This window comes from Gopherus evgoodei, unplaced genomic scaffold, assembly GCF_007399415.2.
Source record: "Gopherus evgoodei ecotype Sinaloan lineage unplaced genomic scaffold, rGopEvg1_v1.p scaffold_49_arrow_ctg1, whole genome shotgun sequence".
Classification (NCBI taxonomy): domain Eukaryota; kingdom Metazoa; phylum Chordata; order Testudines; family Testudinidae; genus Gopherus; species Gopherus evgoodei.
Genome location: NW_022060070.1, coordinates 1495065 through 1510734, shown reverse-complemented (window position 1 = coordinate 1510734; position 15670 = coordinate 1495065). Strand labels below are relative to the sequence as shown.

General features: G+C 45.3%; 1 protein-coding gene across 1 annotated transcript; it reads left to right on the top strand.

Moving 5' to 3' along the window:
• The first annotated feature begins 252 nt into the window (after positions 1-252).
• Positions 253-1197, top strand: LOC115643015 (olfactory receptor 52E4-like). Its single transcript, XM_030546764.1, has one exon. It carries the CDS (start codon positions 253-255, stop codon positions 1195-1197), a length of 945 nt encoding a protein of 314 aa, XP_030402624.1.
• Positions 1198-15670: the final 14473 nt, after the last annotated feature.

The following is a 15670-nucleotide window of genomic DNA, read 5'->3' as shown; positions in this document are numbered from 1 at the left end:
CTGGCCTTACTGTCCCTGGCGTGAAAGTCTTCTGTTCTGGGGCTCCTGCTGTCTTTAGAGGCTCCACGGCTCTCACTGACTGTCTCAGCTGACAACTTCCCTTTCCTCACTTGCTCGTTTCTCTTTCTGTAGTTTCTCTCTCTGGCTCTTAAGTACAGTTTGGAGGAGCAACACTAAGCAGAGTAAAGCAGCAATGTTTTTCCTTGCAGGGAGTGTCTGTGCCCACAGCTGGGACATCAGCAACCGCTGGAGATGCCACTGCTCAATTATACCTACTCCCCCCCTTCCACATTCATCCTGCTGGGCATCCCGGGGCTGGAAGCCGCACACGTCTGGATCTCCATCCTCTTCTGCACTGTCTACATCATAACACTGCTGGGAAACTGCACCATCTTGTTCATCGTCAAAACAGAGCCTAACCTCCAGCAGCCCATGTTCTACTTGCTGTGTGTGCTCTCAGTCATCGACCTAGGCCTCTCTACTGCTACAGTGCCCAGAATGCTGGGCATCTTCTGGTTTAACTTCAGAGAGATCAGCTTTGGTGGCTGCCTCACCCAGATGTTCTTCATTCACACCTTCACGGGAATGGAGTCGGCTGTTCTTCTGGCTATGGCTTTTGACAGATACGTGGCCATCTGTGACCCTCTGAGATACACTGTGATCTTAGCGAAGAAGAGAATTGCACTGATAGGCCTGGTGATTATATTGAAGCCAGGAGTCCTCATTTTCCCCATGGTGTTCCTGGTTGACCATCTGCCTTTCTGTAGAGCCCGTGTCCTTGCCCACGCCTACTGCGAGCACATGGGAATTGCAAAGCTGGCCTGTGCAGACATTAGGGCCAATGGAGAATATGATTTGTTTTTAGTTAACCTCTTAGTGATGGATTTGATCATGATTTTCTTGTCCTATGTTCGTATACTACAGGCAGTCTTCCGACTCCCATCCAAGGACGCACGCCTCAAGCCTCTCAGCACCTGTGGCTCCCACATGTCTATGATGTTCATATTCTATACCCCGGTGCTTTTCTCATACCTCACACACAGATTCGGCCAGCAGATTCCCCGTTCTGTCCACATTTTGGTTGCCAGTTTCCATATCCTCATGCCCCCCATGCTGAACCCAGTAATTTACGGGATGAGGTCGAAGGAGATCCGTGAGAGGGTGCTGAGAATATTCCCCAGAGAAAGAGCTTCTTAACTCTGTTTTTGATTATCAGTGCGACCTCTAATAGAGCTTCTCACATCCCAAAGCACTATGTTTGTCTGGGGCTTTTTGAACCTGAAGGCGGTAATGATGCATTGCTGTCATTTCTTGTCTGCTCCATTCCTTGGAGAACTGGGGTGAGACTGGCAAAGGCAGGGCAATATTCTCCTGTCACCAGTAACTTTCCCATTTATATGTAGGTCACTTCAACAAACCAAATTGGTCAAGAGGCTGTGGGAGAAATATCGAACCAATGTGGCCAGCTATAGCAGAGAGACCAATAGATTTACGACCAGTAGTGTGTGGAGAGTGACCTTGGAGCGCTGGAGAAAGAGCTAAAGTTCTTCAATCCAAAGCATGGTGAGGAGAACTCAAGTATGGCCCTTGCATCAATCCTCACTGTAGGGGATGTGAGGGAGATTCCCACATCTGAGCCATTCTGTTTAGGTGACAGATCTGAGTACAGCTGCCCTTACTAGCCAATAGCCATTGGTGGGCCTGGCCTCCTGGGACTTCTCTGGTTCTCTTCTGAACCCAGTTAGACTTTTGGCCTTTACAACGTCCCCTGGCTCAGAGATCCCCGTGGTTTTGGAGCCATCTCTTCTGAGATTCTTCAAGTTCCTTGTTTTCAATGTGAGACTCTTTGGGTTAAAATACTCATGGGGAGCAGGCAGGGATGAAAGAGGCTGTACCAGCAAGGGGCTGCCGGGGGCAGAGAAATTAGAAAAGTCCCAGGGACACAAGGGGTGGGTGGTGTTTTGTTGGTGTTTCTCCTCTCTGGATCTAACGGGTGAGCCTCAGGCCTCCAGGGTATCCTGGGTTGAAATGTAAATGAAAGCTGAGATTCATAGATCCCAAGGCCTGAAGGGCCCCTTGTGAACCTCTAGTCCGACCTCCTGCACAACGCAGCCTAGAGCCCTGCCCCAAACCATTCCTGGAGCACAACTGTTAGAAATCACCCAGCCTTGATTTAAAATTGTCAAGGACGGAGAATCCACCATGATTGTTTGTACATTTTTCCCTCACCAAAGGCTCTTAAGCAAAGTAAGCTGTCACAGGATAAGAGGGAAGGTTCTCTCATGGATTGGAAAGTGGTTAAAAGATAGGAAAGAAAGGGTAGATATAAATGGTCAGTTTTCAGAATGGAGAGAGGTAACTAGTGATGTCCCCCAGGGGTTGGCTCTGGGACAAGTCCTAGTCAACATATTCATAAATGCTGTGGGAAAAGGGGTAGTAGCAACATTTTCAGATGACATAAAACCACTCGAGACAGTTAAGTCCCAGGCAGACTGTGAAGAGCTACAAAAGGGATCTCACAAAACTGGGTGACTGGCATAATTCTAACTATACATATACAATGTTGGGGTCTAAATTAGCTGTTACGACTCAAGAAAGAAACCTTGGAGTCATTGTGGATAGTTCTCTGAAAACATCCACTCAATGTGCAGTGACAGTCAAAAAAGTGAATAGAATATTGGGAATCATTTAGAAGGGAATAGACAACAAGATAGAAAATATCATATTGCCTCTATATAAATCCATGGTACACCCACATCTTGAATACTGCGTGCAGATGTGGTTGCCCCATTTGAAAAAAAACCCACATATATTGGAATAGGAAAAGGTACATAGAAAGACAACATAAATAATTAGGGGTATGGAATGGCTCATGTATGAGAAATTAAAAAGACTTGGACATGACTGGCATGGAAAAGTTGAATAAGGAAATATTATTTTCTTCTGTACATAAGACAAAATCTAGGGGTCACCCTCTAAGTTCCTTCTAAGCTGCGCGAACACCCAGCAAGCTATCAAGGGCCATACTGGGGTGGAAAGGTGCCCCTCCCCTGGCCTGGCCCAGCCCTGCCCAGCCCCGCTAGAGCTACCATGGTAGTTGAGAGGTGTCCTGCACTCAGCTAGGTGCTTCTCCTCCAGCGTTGAGCTGCTGTGGCAAGAGAGGGCTGGAGGGATTCCTCTCTCCTCGCTGCAGCCCCGGGCAGCCTGAACCCCAAGGCGCTCATCCACAGCCCTACCACAGAGTCTGCACCCGCAGCTGGAGCCTACACTCCCTGTAACAAGGAGAGCTCTTGGGGGACACACTGAGAGTATCAATGCAGGGTAAATTGCTCAGAGTGGGGCAGTCACAGCCCAAGACTGGGTTCTTTCACTACTAAGGCACCAAACCAGCCAAACAGAGAAGACTTCGGTCTCACCCCACTGGCTAACCAGGAGTCATCCAAGCAATTCCCTCCGATGCCGTAGTTCTCTTGTATCACCACCAATAACACCCCTTATAGGAACAAATGCTTATGAAATTCCGTGTCCCCAATTAAAGGGTCTCCTGATCCCAAAGGACCAAGCCCCAGACCCAGGTCTATATATAACTCAGATTTCACCCACAAATCACACAGTTGCCAATCCTTTAGAATCTAAAATCTAAAGGTTTATTCATAAAAAGGACGAAATATAGATGAGAGTTGAAATTGGTTAAATGAAATCAAATACCTACAACAACTGCAAAGTTCTTGGTTTAGGCTTATAGTAGTGGTGGAATAAACTGCTGGCCAAATACAAGTCTCTGGAGTACATCTACATATTTGGATGCATCGTTCAGTCCTTGCTTCAGTTTGTAGCATTCCCTCCAGAGGTTAGAAGCAGGATTGAAGACCAAATGGAGGGGTTTCCAGAGCCTTTTATATCCTTTGCCATGTGCAAGAACACTCCTTTGTTCTTACCGTGGAAAATCACAGCAGCAAGATGGAGTCTGGAGTCACATGGGCAAGTCACATGTCCATGCATGACTCAGTTTGCAGTTAGAGCAGCCATGGCTCACATGCTACGCTGAACGTTCCCAAGGAGGCTCCTCAGATGTGGATGGGAGTGTCCCAAGGTCCATTGTCAGTTAAAAGTTTCTTGACTGGGCACTTAATCTGAAGAGTCCCTTCTCAATAAATTGGCCAAATGCTTCATTGATGCTACTTAGAATCAAACACATTGAAATACAAGTAGCAAGCCAATATTCATAACTTTAAATATAAAAATGCAACACACATACAAAGAGCATAATCACAATCAGCAAACTAGAACATTTTCATAGACACGTTACTTGTACAAGATTTGGTGACACATAGAAAAACAGAAACTGTTGAGCAATAGTCAACATGGTTTCTGTAAAGGGAAATCGTGTCTTACTATATTAGAGTTCTTTGAAGGGGTCAACAAACATGTGGGCAAGGGGGATCCAGTGGACATAGTGTACTTGGATTTCCAGAAAGCCTTTGACAAGGTCCCTCATCAAAGGCTCTTACATAAATCAAGCTGTCATGGGATAAAAGGGAAGGTCCTTTCATGGATTGAGAACTGGTTAAAAGACAGGGAACAAAGGGTAGGAATTAATGGTAAATTCTCAGAATGGAGAGGGGTAACTAGTACTGTTCCCCAAGGGTCAGTACTCGGACCAGTCCTGTTCAACTTATTCATAAATGATCTGGAGAAAGGGGTAAACAGTGAGGTGGCCAAGTTTGCAGATGATACTAAACTACTCAAGATAGTTAAGACCAAAGCACATTGTGAAGAACTTCAAGAAGGTCTCACAAAACTAAGTGATTGGGCAACAAAACGGCAAATAAAATTTCATATGGAGAAATGTAAAGTAATGCACATTGGAAAAAATAACCCCAACTATACATACAACATGATGGGGGCTAATTTAGCTACAACAGGTCAGGAAAAAGATCTTGGCATCATCGTGGATAGTTCTCTGAAGATGTCCATGCAGTGTGCAGAGCCGGTCAAAAAAGCAAAGAGGATATTAGGAATCATTAAAAAGGGGATAGAGAATAAGGCTGAGAATATAATATTGCCCTTATATAAATCGATGGTACGCCCACATCTCAAATACTGTGTACAGATGTGGTCTCTTCACCTCAAAAAAGATATTCTAGCACTAGAAAAGGTTCAGAAAAGGCAACTAATATGATTGGGGGTTTGGAGAGGGTCCCATATGAGGAAAGATTAAAGAGGCTAGGCCTCTTCAGCTTGGAAAAGAGGAGACTAAGGGGGGATATGATAGAGGTATATAAAATCATGAGTGATGAGGAGAAAGTGGATAAGGAAAAGTTAAAGCAGCAAAGAATCCTGTGGCACCTTATAGACTAACAGACGTTTTGGAGCATGAGCTTTCGTGGGTGAATACCCACTTCCTCAGATGCATGTAATGGAAATATCCAGGGGCAGGTATATATATGTGTGCTAGCAAGCAAGCTAGAGATAACGAGGTCAGTTCAATCAGGGAGGATGAGGCCCTGTTCTAGCAGTTGAGGTGTGAAAACCAAGAGAGGAGAAACTGGTTCTGTAATTGGCAAGCCATTCACAGTCTTTGTTCAATCCTGAGCTGATGGTGTCAAATTTGCAGATGAACTGAAGCTCAGCAGTTTCTCTTTGAAGTCTGGTCCTGAAGTTTTTTTGCTGCAGGATGGCCACCTTAAGGTCTGCTATAGTGTGGCCAGGGAGGTTGAAGTGCTCTCCTACAGGTTTTTGTATATTGCCATTCCTAATGTCTGATTTGTGTCCATTTATCCTTTTCCGTAGAGACTGTCCAGTTTGGCCGATGTACATAGCAGAGGGGCATTGCTGGCATATGATGGCGTATATTACATTGGTGGATGTGCAGGTGAATGAACCAGTGATGGTGTGGCTGATCTGGTTAGGTCCTGTGATGGTGTCGCTGGTGTAGATATGTGGGCAGAGTTGGCATCGAGGTTTGTTGCATGGATTGGTTCCTGAGCTAGAGTTATTATGGTGTGGTGTGCAGTTCCTGGTGAGAATATGTTTCAGGTTGGCAGGTTGTCTGTGGGCAAGGATTGGCCTGCCACCCAAGGCCTGTGAAAGTGTGGGATCATTGTCCAGGATGGGTTGTAGATCCTTGATGATGCGTTGGAGGGGTTTTAGCTGGGGGCTGTATGTGATGGCCAGTGGAGTCCTGTTGGTTTCTCTCTTGGGTTTGTCTTGCAGTAGGAGGCTTCTGGGTACACGTCTGGCTCTGTTGATCTGTTTCCTTATTTCCTCATGCGGGTATTGTAGTTTTGAGAATGCTTGGTGGAGATTTTGTAGGTGTTGGTCTCTGTCTGAGGGGTTAGAGCAGATGCGGTTGTACCTCAGTGCCTGGCTGTAGACAATGGATCGTGTGATGTGCCCGGGATGGAAGCTGGAGGCATGAAGGTAGGCATAGCGGTCGGTGGGTTTTCGATATAGGGTGGTGTTAATGTGACCATCACTTATTTGCACCGTGGTGTCAAGAAAGTGGACCTCCCGTGTAGATTGGTCCAGGCTGAGGTTGATGGTGGGGTGGAAGCTGTTGAAATCATGGTGGAATTTTTCCAGAGTCTCCTTCCCATGGGTCCAGATGACGAAGATGTCATCAATGTAGCGTAGATAGAGAAGGGGTGTGAGTGGACGAGAGCTGAGGAAGCGTTGTTCCAGGTCGGCCATGAAGATATTGGCATATTGTGGGGCCATGCGGGTGCCCATAGCAGTGCCACTGATCTGGAGATATATATTGTCATCAAATTTGAAATAGTTGTGTGTAAGTATAAAGGCACAGAGCTCAGCAGCCAGTTGTGCTGTGGCATCATCAGGGATGGTGTTCTTGACAGCTTGTATTCCATCTGTGTGTGGGATGTTTGTGTAGAGAGCCTCTACATCCATGGTGGCTAGGATGGTGTTTTCTGGGAGGTCACCAATGCATTGTAGTTTCCTCAGGAAATCAGTGGTGTCGCGGAGATAGCTGGGAGTGCTGGTGGCATAGGGTCTGTGTAGAGAGTCCATATATCCAGACAGTCCTTCAGTGAGAGTGCCAATGCCCGAGATGATGGGGCGTCCAGGATTTCCGGGTTTGTGGATCTTGGGTAGTAGATAGAATAACCCTGGTCGGGGCTCTAGGGGTATGTTGATTTCTTCTGGTGTTAGTGTAGGGAGTGTCCTGAGTAGATGCTGTAGTTTCTTAGTGTATTCCTCAGTGGGATCTGAGGGAAGTGGCCTGTAGAATTTGGTATTGGAGAGTTGTCTGGCTGCCTCCTTTTGATAGTCAGACCTGTTCATGATGACAACAGCACCTCCTTTATCAGCCTCTTTGATGATAATGTCAGGGTGGTTTCTGAGGCTGTGGATGGCATTGCGTTCTGCACGGCTTAGGTTGTGAGGCAAGAGATGTTGTTGTTCCACGATTTCTGCCTGTGCACGCCGGCGGAAGCATTCAATGTATAGGTCCAGGCTGTCATTTCGACCCTCAGGAGGAGTCCATGTGGAGTTCTTTTTCTTGTGCTGTTGGTGGGAGGGCACCCATGTATCAGTGCACTGTTCAGTGTTGTCACTGAACAACACTGCCATCTCGGGCATTGGCACTCTCACTGAAGGACTGTCTGGATATATGGACTCTCTACTCAGACCCTATGCCACCAGCACTCCCAGCTATCTCCGCGACACCACTGATTTCCTGAGGAAACTACAATGCATTGGTGACCTCCCAGAAAACACCATCCTAGCCACCATGGATGTAGAGGCTCTCTACACAAACATCCCACACACAGATGGAATACAAGCTGTCAGGAACACTATCCCTGATGATGCCACAGCACAACTGGCTGCTGAGCTCTGTGCCTTTATACTTACACAGAACTATTTCAAATTTGATGACAATATATATCTCCAGATCAGTGGCACTGCTATGGGCACCCGCATGGCCCCACAATATGCCAATATCTTCATGGCCGACCTGGAACAACGCTTCCTCAGCTCTCGTCCACTCACACCCCTTCTCTATCTACGCTACATTGATGACATCTTCGTCATCTGGACCCATGGGAAGGAGACTCTGGAAAAATTCCACCATGATTTCAACAGCTTCCACCCCACCATCAACCTCAGCCTGGACCAATCTACACGGGAGGTCCACTTTCTTGACACCACGGTGCAAATAAGTGATGGTCACATTAACACCACCCTATATCGAAAACCCACCGACCGCTATGCCTACCTTCATGCCTCCAGCTTCCATCCCGGGCACATCACACGATCCATTGTCTACAGCCAAGCACTGAGGTACAACCGCATCTGCTCTAACCCCTCAGACAGAGACCAACACCTACAAAATCTCCACCAAGCATTCTCAAAACTACAATACCCGCATGAGGAAATAAGGAAACAGATCAACAGAGCCAGACGTGTACCCAGAAGCCTCCTACTGCAAGACAAACCCAAGAGAGAAACCAACAGGACTCCACTGGCCATCACATACAGCCCCCAGCTAAAACCCCTCCAACGCATCATCAAGGATCTACAACCCATCCTGGACAATGATCCCACACTTTCACAGGCCTTGGGTGGCAGGCCAATCCTTGCCCACAGACAACCTGCCAACCTGAAACATATTCTCACCAGGAACTGCACACCACACCATAATAACTCTAGCTCAGGAACCAATCCATGCAACAAACCTCGATGCCAACTCTGCCCACATATCTACACCAGCGACACCATCACAGGACCTAACCAGATCAGCCACACCATCACTGGTTCATTCACCTGCACATCCACCAATGTAATATACGCCATCATATGCCAGCAATGCCCCTCTGCTATGTACATCGGCCAAACTGGACAGTCTCTACGGAAAAGGATAAATGGACACAAATCAGACATTAGGAATGGCAATATACAAAAACCTGTAGGAGAGCACTTCAACCTCCCTGGCCACACTATAGCAGACCTTAAGGTGGCCATCCTGCAGCAAAAAAACTTCAGGACCAGACTTCAAAGAGAAACTGCTGAGCTTCAGTTCATCTGCAAATTTGACACCATCAGCTCAGGATTGAACAAAGACTGTGAATGGCTTGCCAATTACAGAACCAGTTTCTCCTCTCTTGGTTTTCACACCTCAACTGCTAGAACAGGGCCTCATCCTCCCTGATTGAACTGACCTCGTTATCTCTAGCTTGCTTGCTAGCACACATATATATACCTGCCCCTGGATATTTCCATTACATGCATCTGAGGAAGTGGGTATTCACCCACGAAAGCTCATGCTCCAAAACGTCTGTTAGTCTATAAGGTGCCACAGGATTCTTTGCTGCTTTGACAGATCCAGACTAACACGGCTACCCTCTGATAAAGGAAAAGTTATTTACTTATTCCCATAATACAAGAACTAGGGGACACCAAATGAAATTAATAGGTAGCAGGTTTAAAACAAATAAAAGGAATTTCTTCTTCACACAGCACACAGTCAACTTGTCGAACTCCTTACCTGAGGAGGTTGTGAAGGATGGGACTATAACAATGTTTAAAAGGGAACTGGATAAATTCATGGTGGCTAAGTCCATAAATGGCTATTAGCCAGGAAGGGTAAAGAATGGTGCCCCTAGCCTGTGTTCATCAGAGGATGGAGATGGATAGCAGGAGAGAGATCACTTGATCATTGCCTGTTAGCTTCAATCCCTCTGGGGCACCTGGCATCGGCCACTGTCGGTAGACAGATACTGGGCTAGATGGACCTTTGGTCTGACCCGGTACGGCCGTTCTTATGTTCTTATGGTGCAACTATATGACCTTTGTTGCAACAATGATCTATATGGTCACACTTCATTAGGTAACGTCACACCCTCCAAAGCAAAATTGATGCAGGAAGGGAGGACACAAACATTGCTGACTGCATCCCAAGAGCTCCCCTACCTTGGCTCTCTTCTACTACAGCTAGTATTGGTTAGAAGCTGTGTCAGTGTATAACAGAAATGGATCATCAAAGTCATGTTCAATAACATGATTGAATGTCTTTACAAACTCAAGGTAAAACTTAGTTAAAACAATAGTGGATTGGATCTGCTCTTCCAGGATGGTTCCTGTATGCTTCATGTGATCTTGCCAAGAGCTAAAGAACATAGCTACTTTATTCATACAAGTGCTAGCAAATGTCTGGAACTCAATTAACATCAAGTCAACATACATGTTAATGTTGTCCATAGTATAGGAAATTTGGCATTTATCCCATGCAATGCTACAGGCTGGGGACCAACTAGCTAAGCAGCAGTTCTGCAGAAAAGGACCTGGGGATGGCAGTGGATGAGAATTTGGATAAGAGTCCGCAGTGTGCCATTGTTGCCAAGAAGGCTAGCAGCATTTTGGGTTGAATTAGTGGGAACATTGCCAGCAGATTGAGGGAAGTGATTATTTCCCTCTATTGGGCACTGATGAGGCCACATCTAGAGTATTGCATCCAGTTGGGGGCCTCCCACTACAGAAAGGGTGTGGACAAATTGGAGAGAGTCCAGCGGAGGGTAATGAATATGAATAGAGGGCTGGGGCACATGATTTACAAGGAGAGGCTGAGGGAACTGGGTTTATTTAGTCTGCAGAAGAGTTAGGGGGGATTTGATAGAAGCCTTCTCCCCAACTGAAGAGGGGACCAAAGAGGATGGAACTGAGCTGTTCTTAGTGGTGGCAGATGACAGAACAAGGATCAATCATCTCCAGTTGCAGTGGGGAAGGTCTAGGTTGGATATTAGGAAACACTAATTCACTAGGAGGATGGTGAAGCACTGGAATGGGTTACCTAGGGAGGTGGTGGCTTCTCCATCCTTAGAGGTTTTTAAGATCCAGCTTGACAAAGCCCTGGCTGGGATGTTTTAGTTGGGGTTGGTCCTGATTTGAGCAGGGGATAGGACTGGATAACCTCCTGAGATCCATTCCAACTCTATGATTCTTCTATGATTCTATGATTTGATGATCACGTGTTCAGTTCTTTCCCTCTGAAGCACATGCCATTGGTCACTGTTGGAAGATAGGATACTGGGAGAGACAGACCTTTGGTCTTATCCACTATGGCCATTCTGATGTTCTTATCTAGATTGCAGATGTATTGCCCCCTGCTGTAATCAATTAGACCTCTCTCCTCTCCTAGAGCTGAGAGAGAACCCAGGAGTCCTCATGGGGTGTCTCTCTCTCTCTGCTGAGTTAGTAACAATATCCACTGTCTATGTCACTGATAAAGAGAGATGACTTACTCTGGGCTTATTAATAAACAAAAGTGTTTCTATTAGTATAAAAAGTAGGATTTAACTGGTTTCAAGTAATAACAGACAGAACAACGTAATTCACAAAGCAAAATAAAACAAAACATGCAAGTCTAAGCCTAATACATTAAGAAACTGATTACAGGTAATATCTCACCCTCAAAGATGTTCCAGTAAGTTTCTTTCACAGACTAGTCTCCTTTCTAGTCTGGGCTCAATCTTTTCCCCTGGTATAGTCCTTGTTAGTTCCAGCAGACATCTCAGGTGGTAAGCAGGGGTTTCCCCATGACTGACCTCCATTTTGTCCTGCTCCACCCCCTTATATAGCTTTGGTTCAAGGTGGGACTCTTTTGTCTGTGCTTGGCCCACACCCCTACCTTCTAAATGGAAAAATATAAGATTTAAGATGGATTTCAGTATCAAGTGAAATGGTCACATGTCCCTGTGAGGCCCCATTCTTCATTGCCCATGCGCTGGCCCACATGTACACAGGAAGGCTTACAGGTAAACAAGCCATTTCCAAATCATTGTTTCTGAAGCAGCCTTAATAGTCTCCACTTGATCTGACTACATTAGTTGTACAAGTTTATACTTTGTATTTTTAACTTCAGATATAAGAATGATACCTGCATACGAATAGGAAAATCAAATTCAGCACAATATAACATTTCCAAAAATATGGTACAAGAGACCTTTTGCATAAAGCACATTCCAACTATGTCAATTTCAGATTCATAAGCCTATTTTCATAGATCATATGAACTGCAATGTCACAGTAATGAACTATAATTTTTAAATATATCCAGATAAAGAGAGCAGCCAATTCCTCTCGGTCTCAGCACAGAGCCCAAGAGTTTTCACCTCCCTTTTGGAAGGTCCCATAATTGCTGTTTACTCCTAAAGCTGGATAAATAACACAGAAGTGCAGACATGGAAGAAGAGACATTAGCTAGTGTGTCCAGTCTCCAGCCTATTTGCATCCAGATGCTGTTTCTCCCCTAGAGGCTAAGCGAATCCCCCTGGGATTGCACAGAGCTATATTCTAATGGTGCACACCCCTGTGCCAGCTCTCGGCATGAGATGTTGCTGCAGATGCTGGAGTAGAGGTGTGGGAAACAGTATTTGGGGGGGAAGTCGCTTCCATCTCAGGATTCACAGGTACCTATCTCTTGCTGAGGAGCTCACTTGCTCGACAAACCCAGTGCAACATGTGTGTGATGGGATAGAGAGTAAGACTGTGCTCCTTTCTGCTCTGCGCAGCCATTACATTTTCTTTTGTCAGTGTTATCTGTTCAGACTTTCAATGTGACTGAATGGTCCCTTGTTCATGCGTAGTGAGACAGAGTAAATATAAATGCCTGATCTAGTTTCGTTATCGATAGATTCTTAGGGTTCATGGTCCAGAAGGTACCAGTAGATCATACTGTATTACCTCCTGTATAATACAGGGTGATACATTTCACCCAGTTCCCCCTGTATTGAGGCAAAGGACTTGGGCTTGAGGTGTGCTACAGACCGCCGGGATCTGATTTGGATATTGATAGAGACCTCTTTAATGTTTTTAATGAAGTAAACACTAATGGGAATTGTGTGATCATGGGAGACTTTAACTTCCCAGATATAGACTGGAGGACAAGTACTAGTAACAATAATAGGGCTCAGATTTTTCTGGATGTGATAGCTGATGGATTTCTTCACCAAGTAGTTGAAGAACCAAAAAGAGGGGATGCCATTTTAGATTTGGTTTTAGAAATGGTTGTAGGGGACAACCTTGGTTCGAGTGATCATGAGCTAATTCAGTTCAAACTAGATGGAAGGATAAACAAAAATAGATCTGGGACTAGGGTTTTTGACTTCAAAAGGGCTAACTTTAAAGAATTAAGGAAATTAATTAGAGAAGTGAATTGGACTGAAGAACTTGTGGATCTAAAGGCGCAGGAGGCCTGGAATTACTTTAAGTTGAAGCTGCATCCCAAGAAAGGGGAAAAAAACCATAGGTAGGAGTTGTAGACCAAGCTGGATGAGCAAGCATCTCAGAGAGGTGATTAAGAAAAAGCAGAAAGCCTACAAGGAGTGGAAGAAGGGAGGGATTAGCAAGGAAAGATACCTTAGTGAGGTCAGAACATGTAAGGATAAAGTGAGAAAGGCTAAAAGACATGTAGAGTTTGGACCTTGCAAAGGGAATTAAAACTAATAGTAAAAGGTTCTATAGCCATATAAATAAGAAGAAAACAAAGAAGGAAGAAGACGGACTGCTAAACACTGAGGATGGAGTGGAGATTAAGGATAGCCTAGGCATGGCACAATATCTAAACAAATACTTTGCCTCAGTCTTTAATGAGGCTAATGAGGAGCTTAGGGATAGTGGATGGATGACAAATGGGAATGAGGATATGGAGATAAGTATGGAAGGGATGGTATGATGGGATAGCCTAATTTTGGCAATTAATTTTGGCAATGATCTTTGATTATCAGCAGGTAAGAATGCCCAGTGGTCTGTGATGGGATGGGATCTGAGTTACCGCAGAGAATTCTTTCCTGGGTGCTGGCTACTGAGTCTTGCCCACATGCTCAGGGTTTAGCTGATCGCCATAGTTGAGGTTAGGAAGGAATTTTCCTCCGGGGCAGATTGGCAGAGGCCCTGGAGGTTTTTTGCCTTCCTCTGCAGCGTGGGGCCTGGGTCACTTGCTGGTGGACTCTCTGCAGCTTGAGATCTTCAAACCACAATTTGAGGACTTCAATAACTCAGACATAGGTTAGGGGTTTGTTATAGAAGTGGATAGGTAGGATTCTGTGTCCTGCTTTGTGCAGGAGGTCAGACTAGATGATCATAATGGTCCCTTCTGACCTTAGAGTCTATGAGTCTATGAGATTTGTGTTTATCAAAGATCTGGTCTACGGTATGATTTCACGTGATAGAATTATAGAACCCACATGGTGAGAAGGGACCGCAAGGGACATCTAGTCTAACCCCCTGCCAAGATACAGAATTTGTTTTCTCTAAACCATCCAGGACAGATGAATATCAAACCTTGGGAAAACTTCTAGTGAAGGAGCTTCCACATCTGCATTGTCCTCCTGGCCTTAGAGTTAGGAAGTTAATAGAATCCATATTTCGCCTGTGGAACTCCTTGCCCCAAACTTTATTGGATCAAAAGGTTAGCTGAATGGGATTCACAAATGGGGAAACTTTGGGGAAAGGATCAGAGGGGTAGCCATGTTAGTCTGGATCTGTAAAAGCGGCAAAGAATCCTGTGGCACCTTATAGACTAACAGACGTTTTGGAGCATGAGCTTTCGTGGGTGAATACCCACTTCTTCAGATGCAAGTGGTGGAAATTTCCAGGGGCAGGTATATATATGCTAGCAAGCAAGCTAGAGATAACAAGGTCAGTTCAATCAGGGAGGATGAGGCCCTGTTCTAGCAGTTGAGGTGTGAAAACCAAGAGAGGAGAAACTGGTTCTGTTGTTGGCAAGTCATTCACAGTCTTTGTTCAATCCTGAGCTGATGGTGTCAAATTTGCAGATGAACTGAAGCTCAGCAGTTTCTCTTTGAAGTCTGGTCCTGAAGTTTTTTTGCTGCAGGATGGCCACCTTAAGGTCTGCTATAGTGTGGCCAGGGAGGTTGAAGTGCTCTCCTACAGGTTTTTGTATATTGCCATTCCTAATGTCTGATTTGTGTCCATTTATCCTTTTCCTTAGAGATTGTCCAGTTTGGCCGATGTACATAGCAGAGGGGCATTGCTGGCATATGATGGCGTATATTACATTGGTGGATGTGCAGGTGAATGAACCAGTGATGGTGTGGCTGATCTGGTTAGGTCCTGTGATGGTGTCGCTGGTGTAGATATGTGGGCAGAGTTGGCATCGAGGTTTGTTGCATGGATTGGTTCCTGAGCTAGAGTTATTATGGTGTGGTGTGCAGTCTGGGGAAAGGGAGAGCCTGTACAGGAAGGATGTGCTCCACCTGAACCAAAATGGAACCAGATTGCTGGCACTTGATATTAAAAACGTTACAGAGCAATTTTCAAATTAAAGGCTGGAGGAAAGCCAAGGGATACAGAAGAGCATGTGGTTTGGATAAATACATCCCTAAGGATAGGATCTATTAATGGAGATTATCTAAGTCCTAGTAAGAACCAGAGGATGGAAAATGATAAAATACAGACCTCTGGGACACACCACAATTTATTCTGAAAACTGACCATTTTTAACTACCTTTTGTTTCCTATCTTTTAACCGGTTACCAGTCCATGAAAACCTCTTCCCTCTCATCCCATGTTAGCTTACCTTGCTTAAGAGCCAGTTGTAAGGTAACCAGTCAATGGTTTTCTGAAAGTCTAAATACACTATGCGCACTGGATACCCCTTGTACACATGCTTGTTGACCCCCTCAAAGAATTC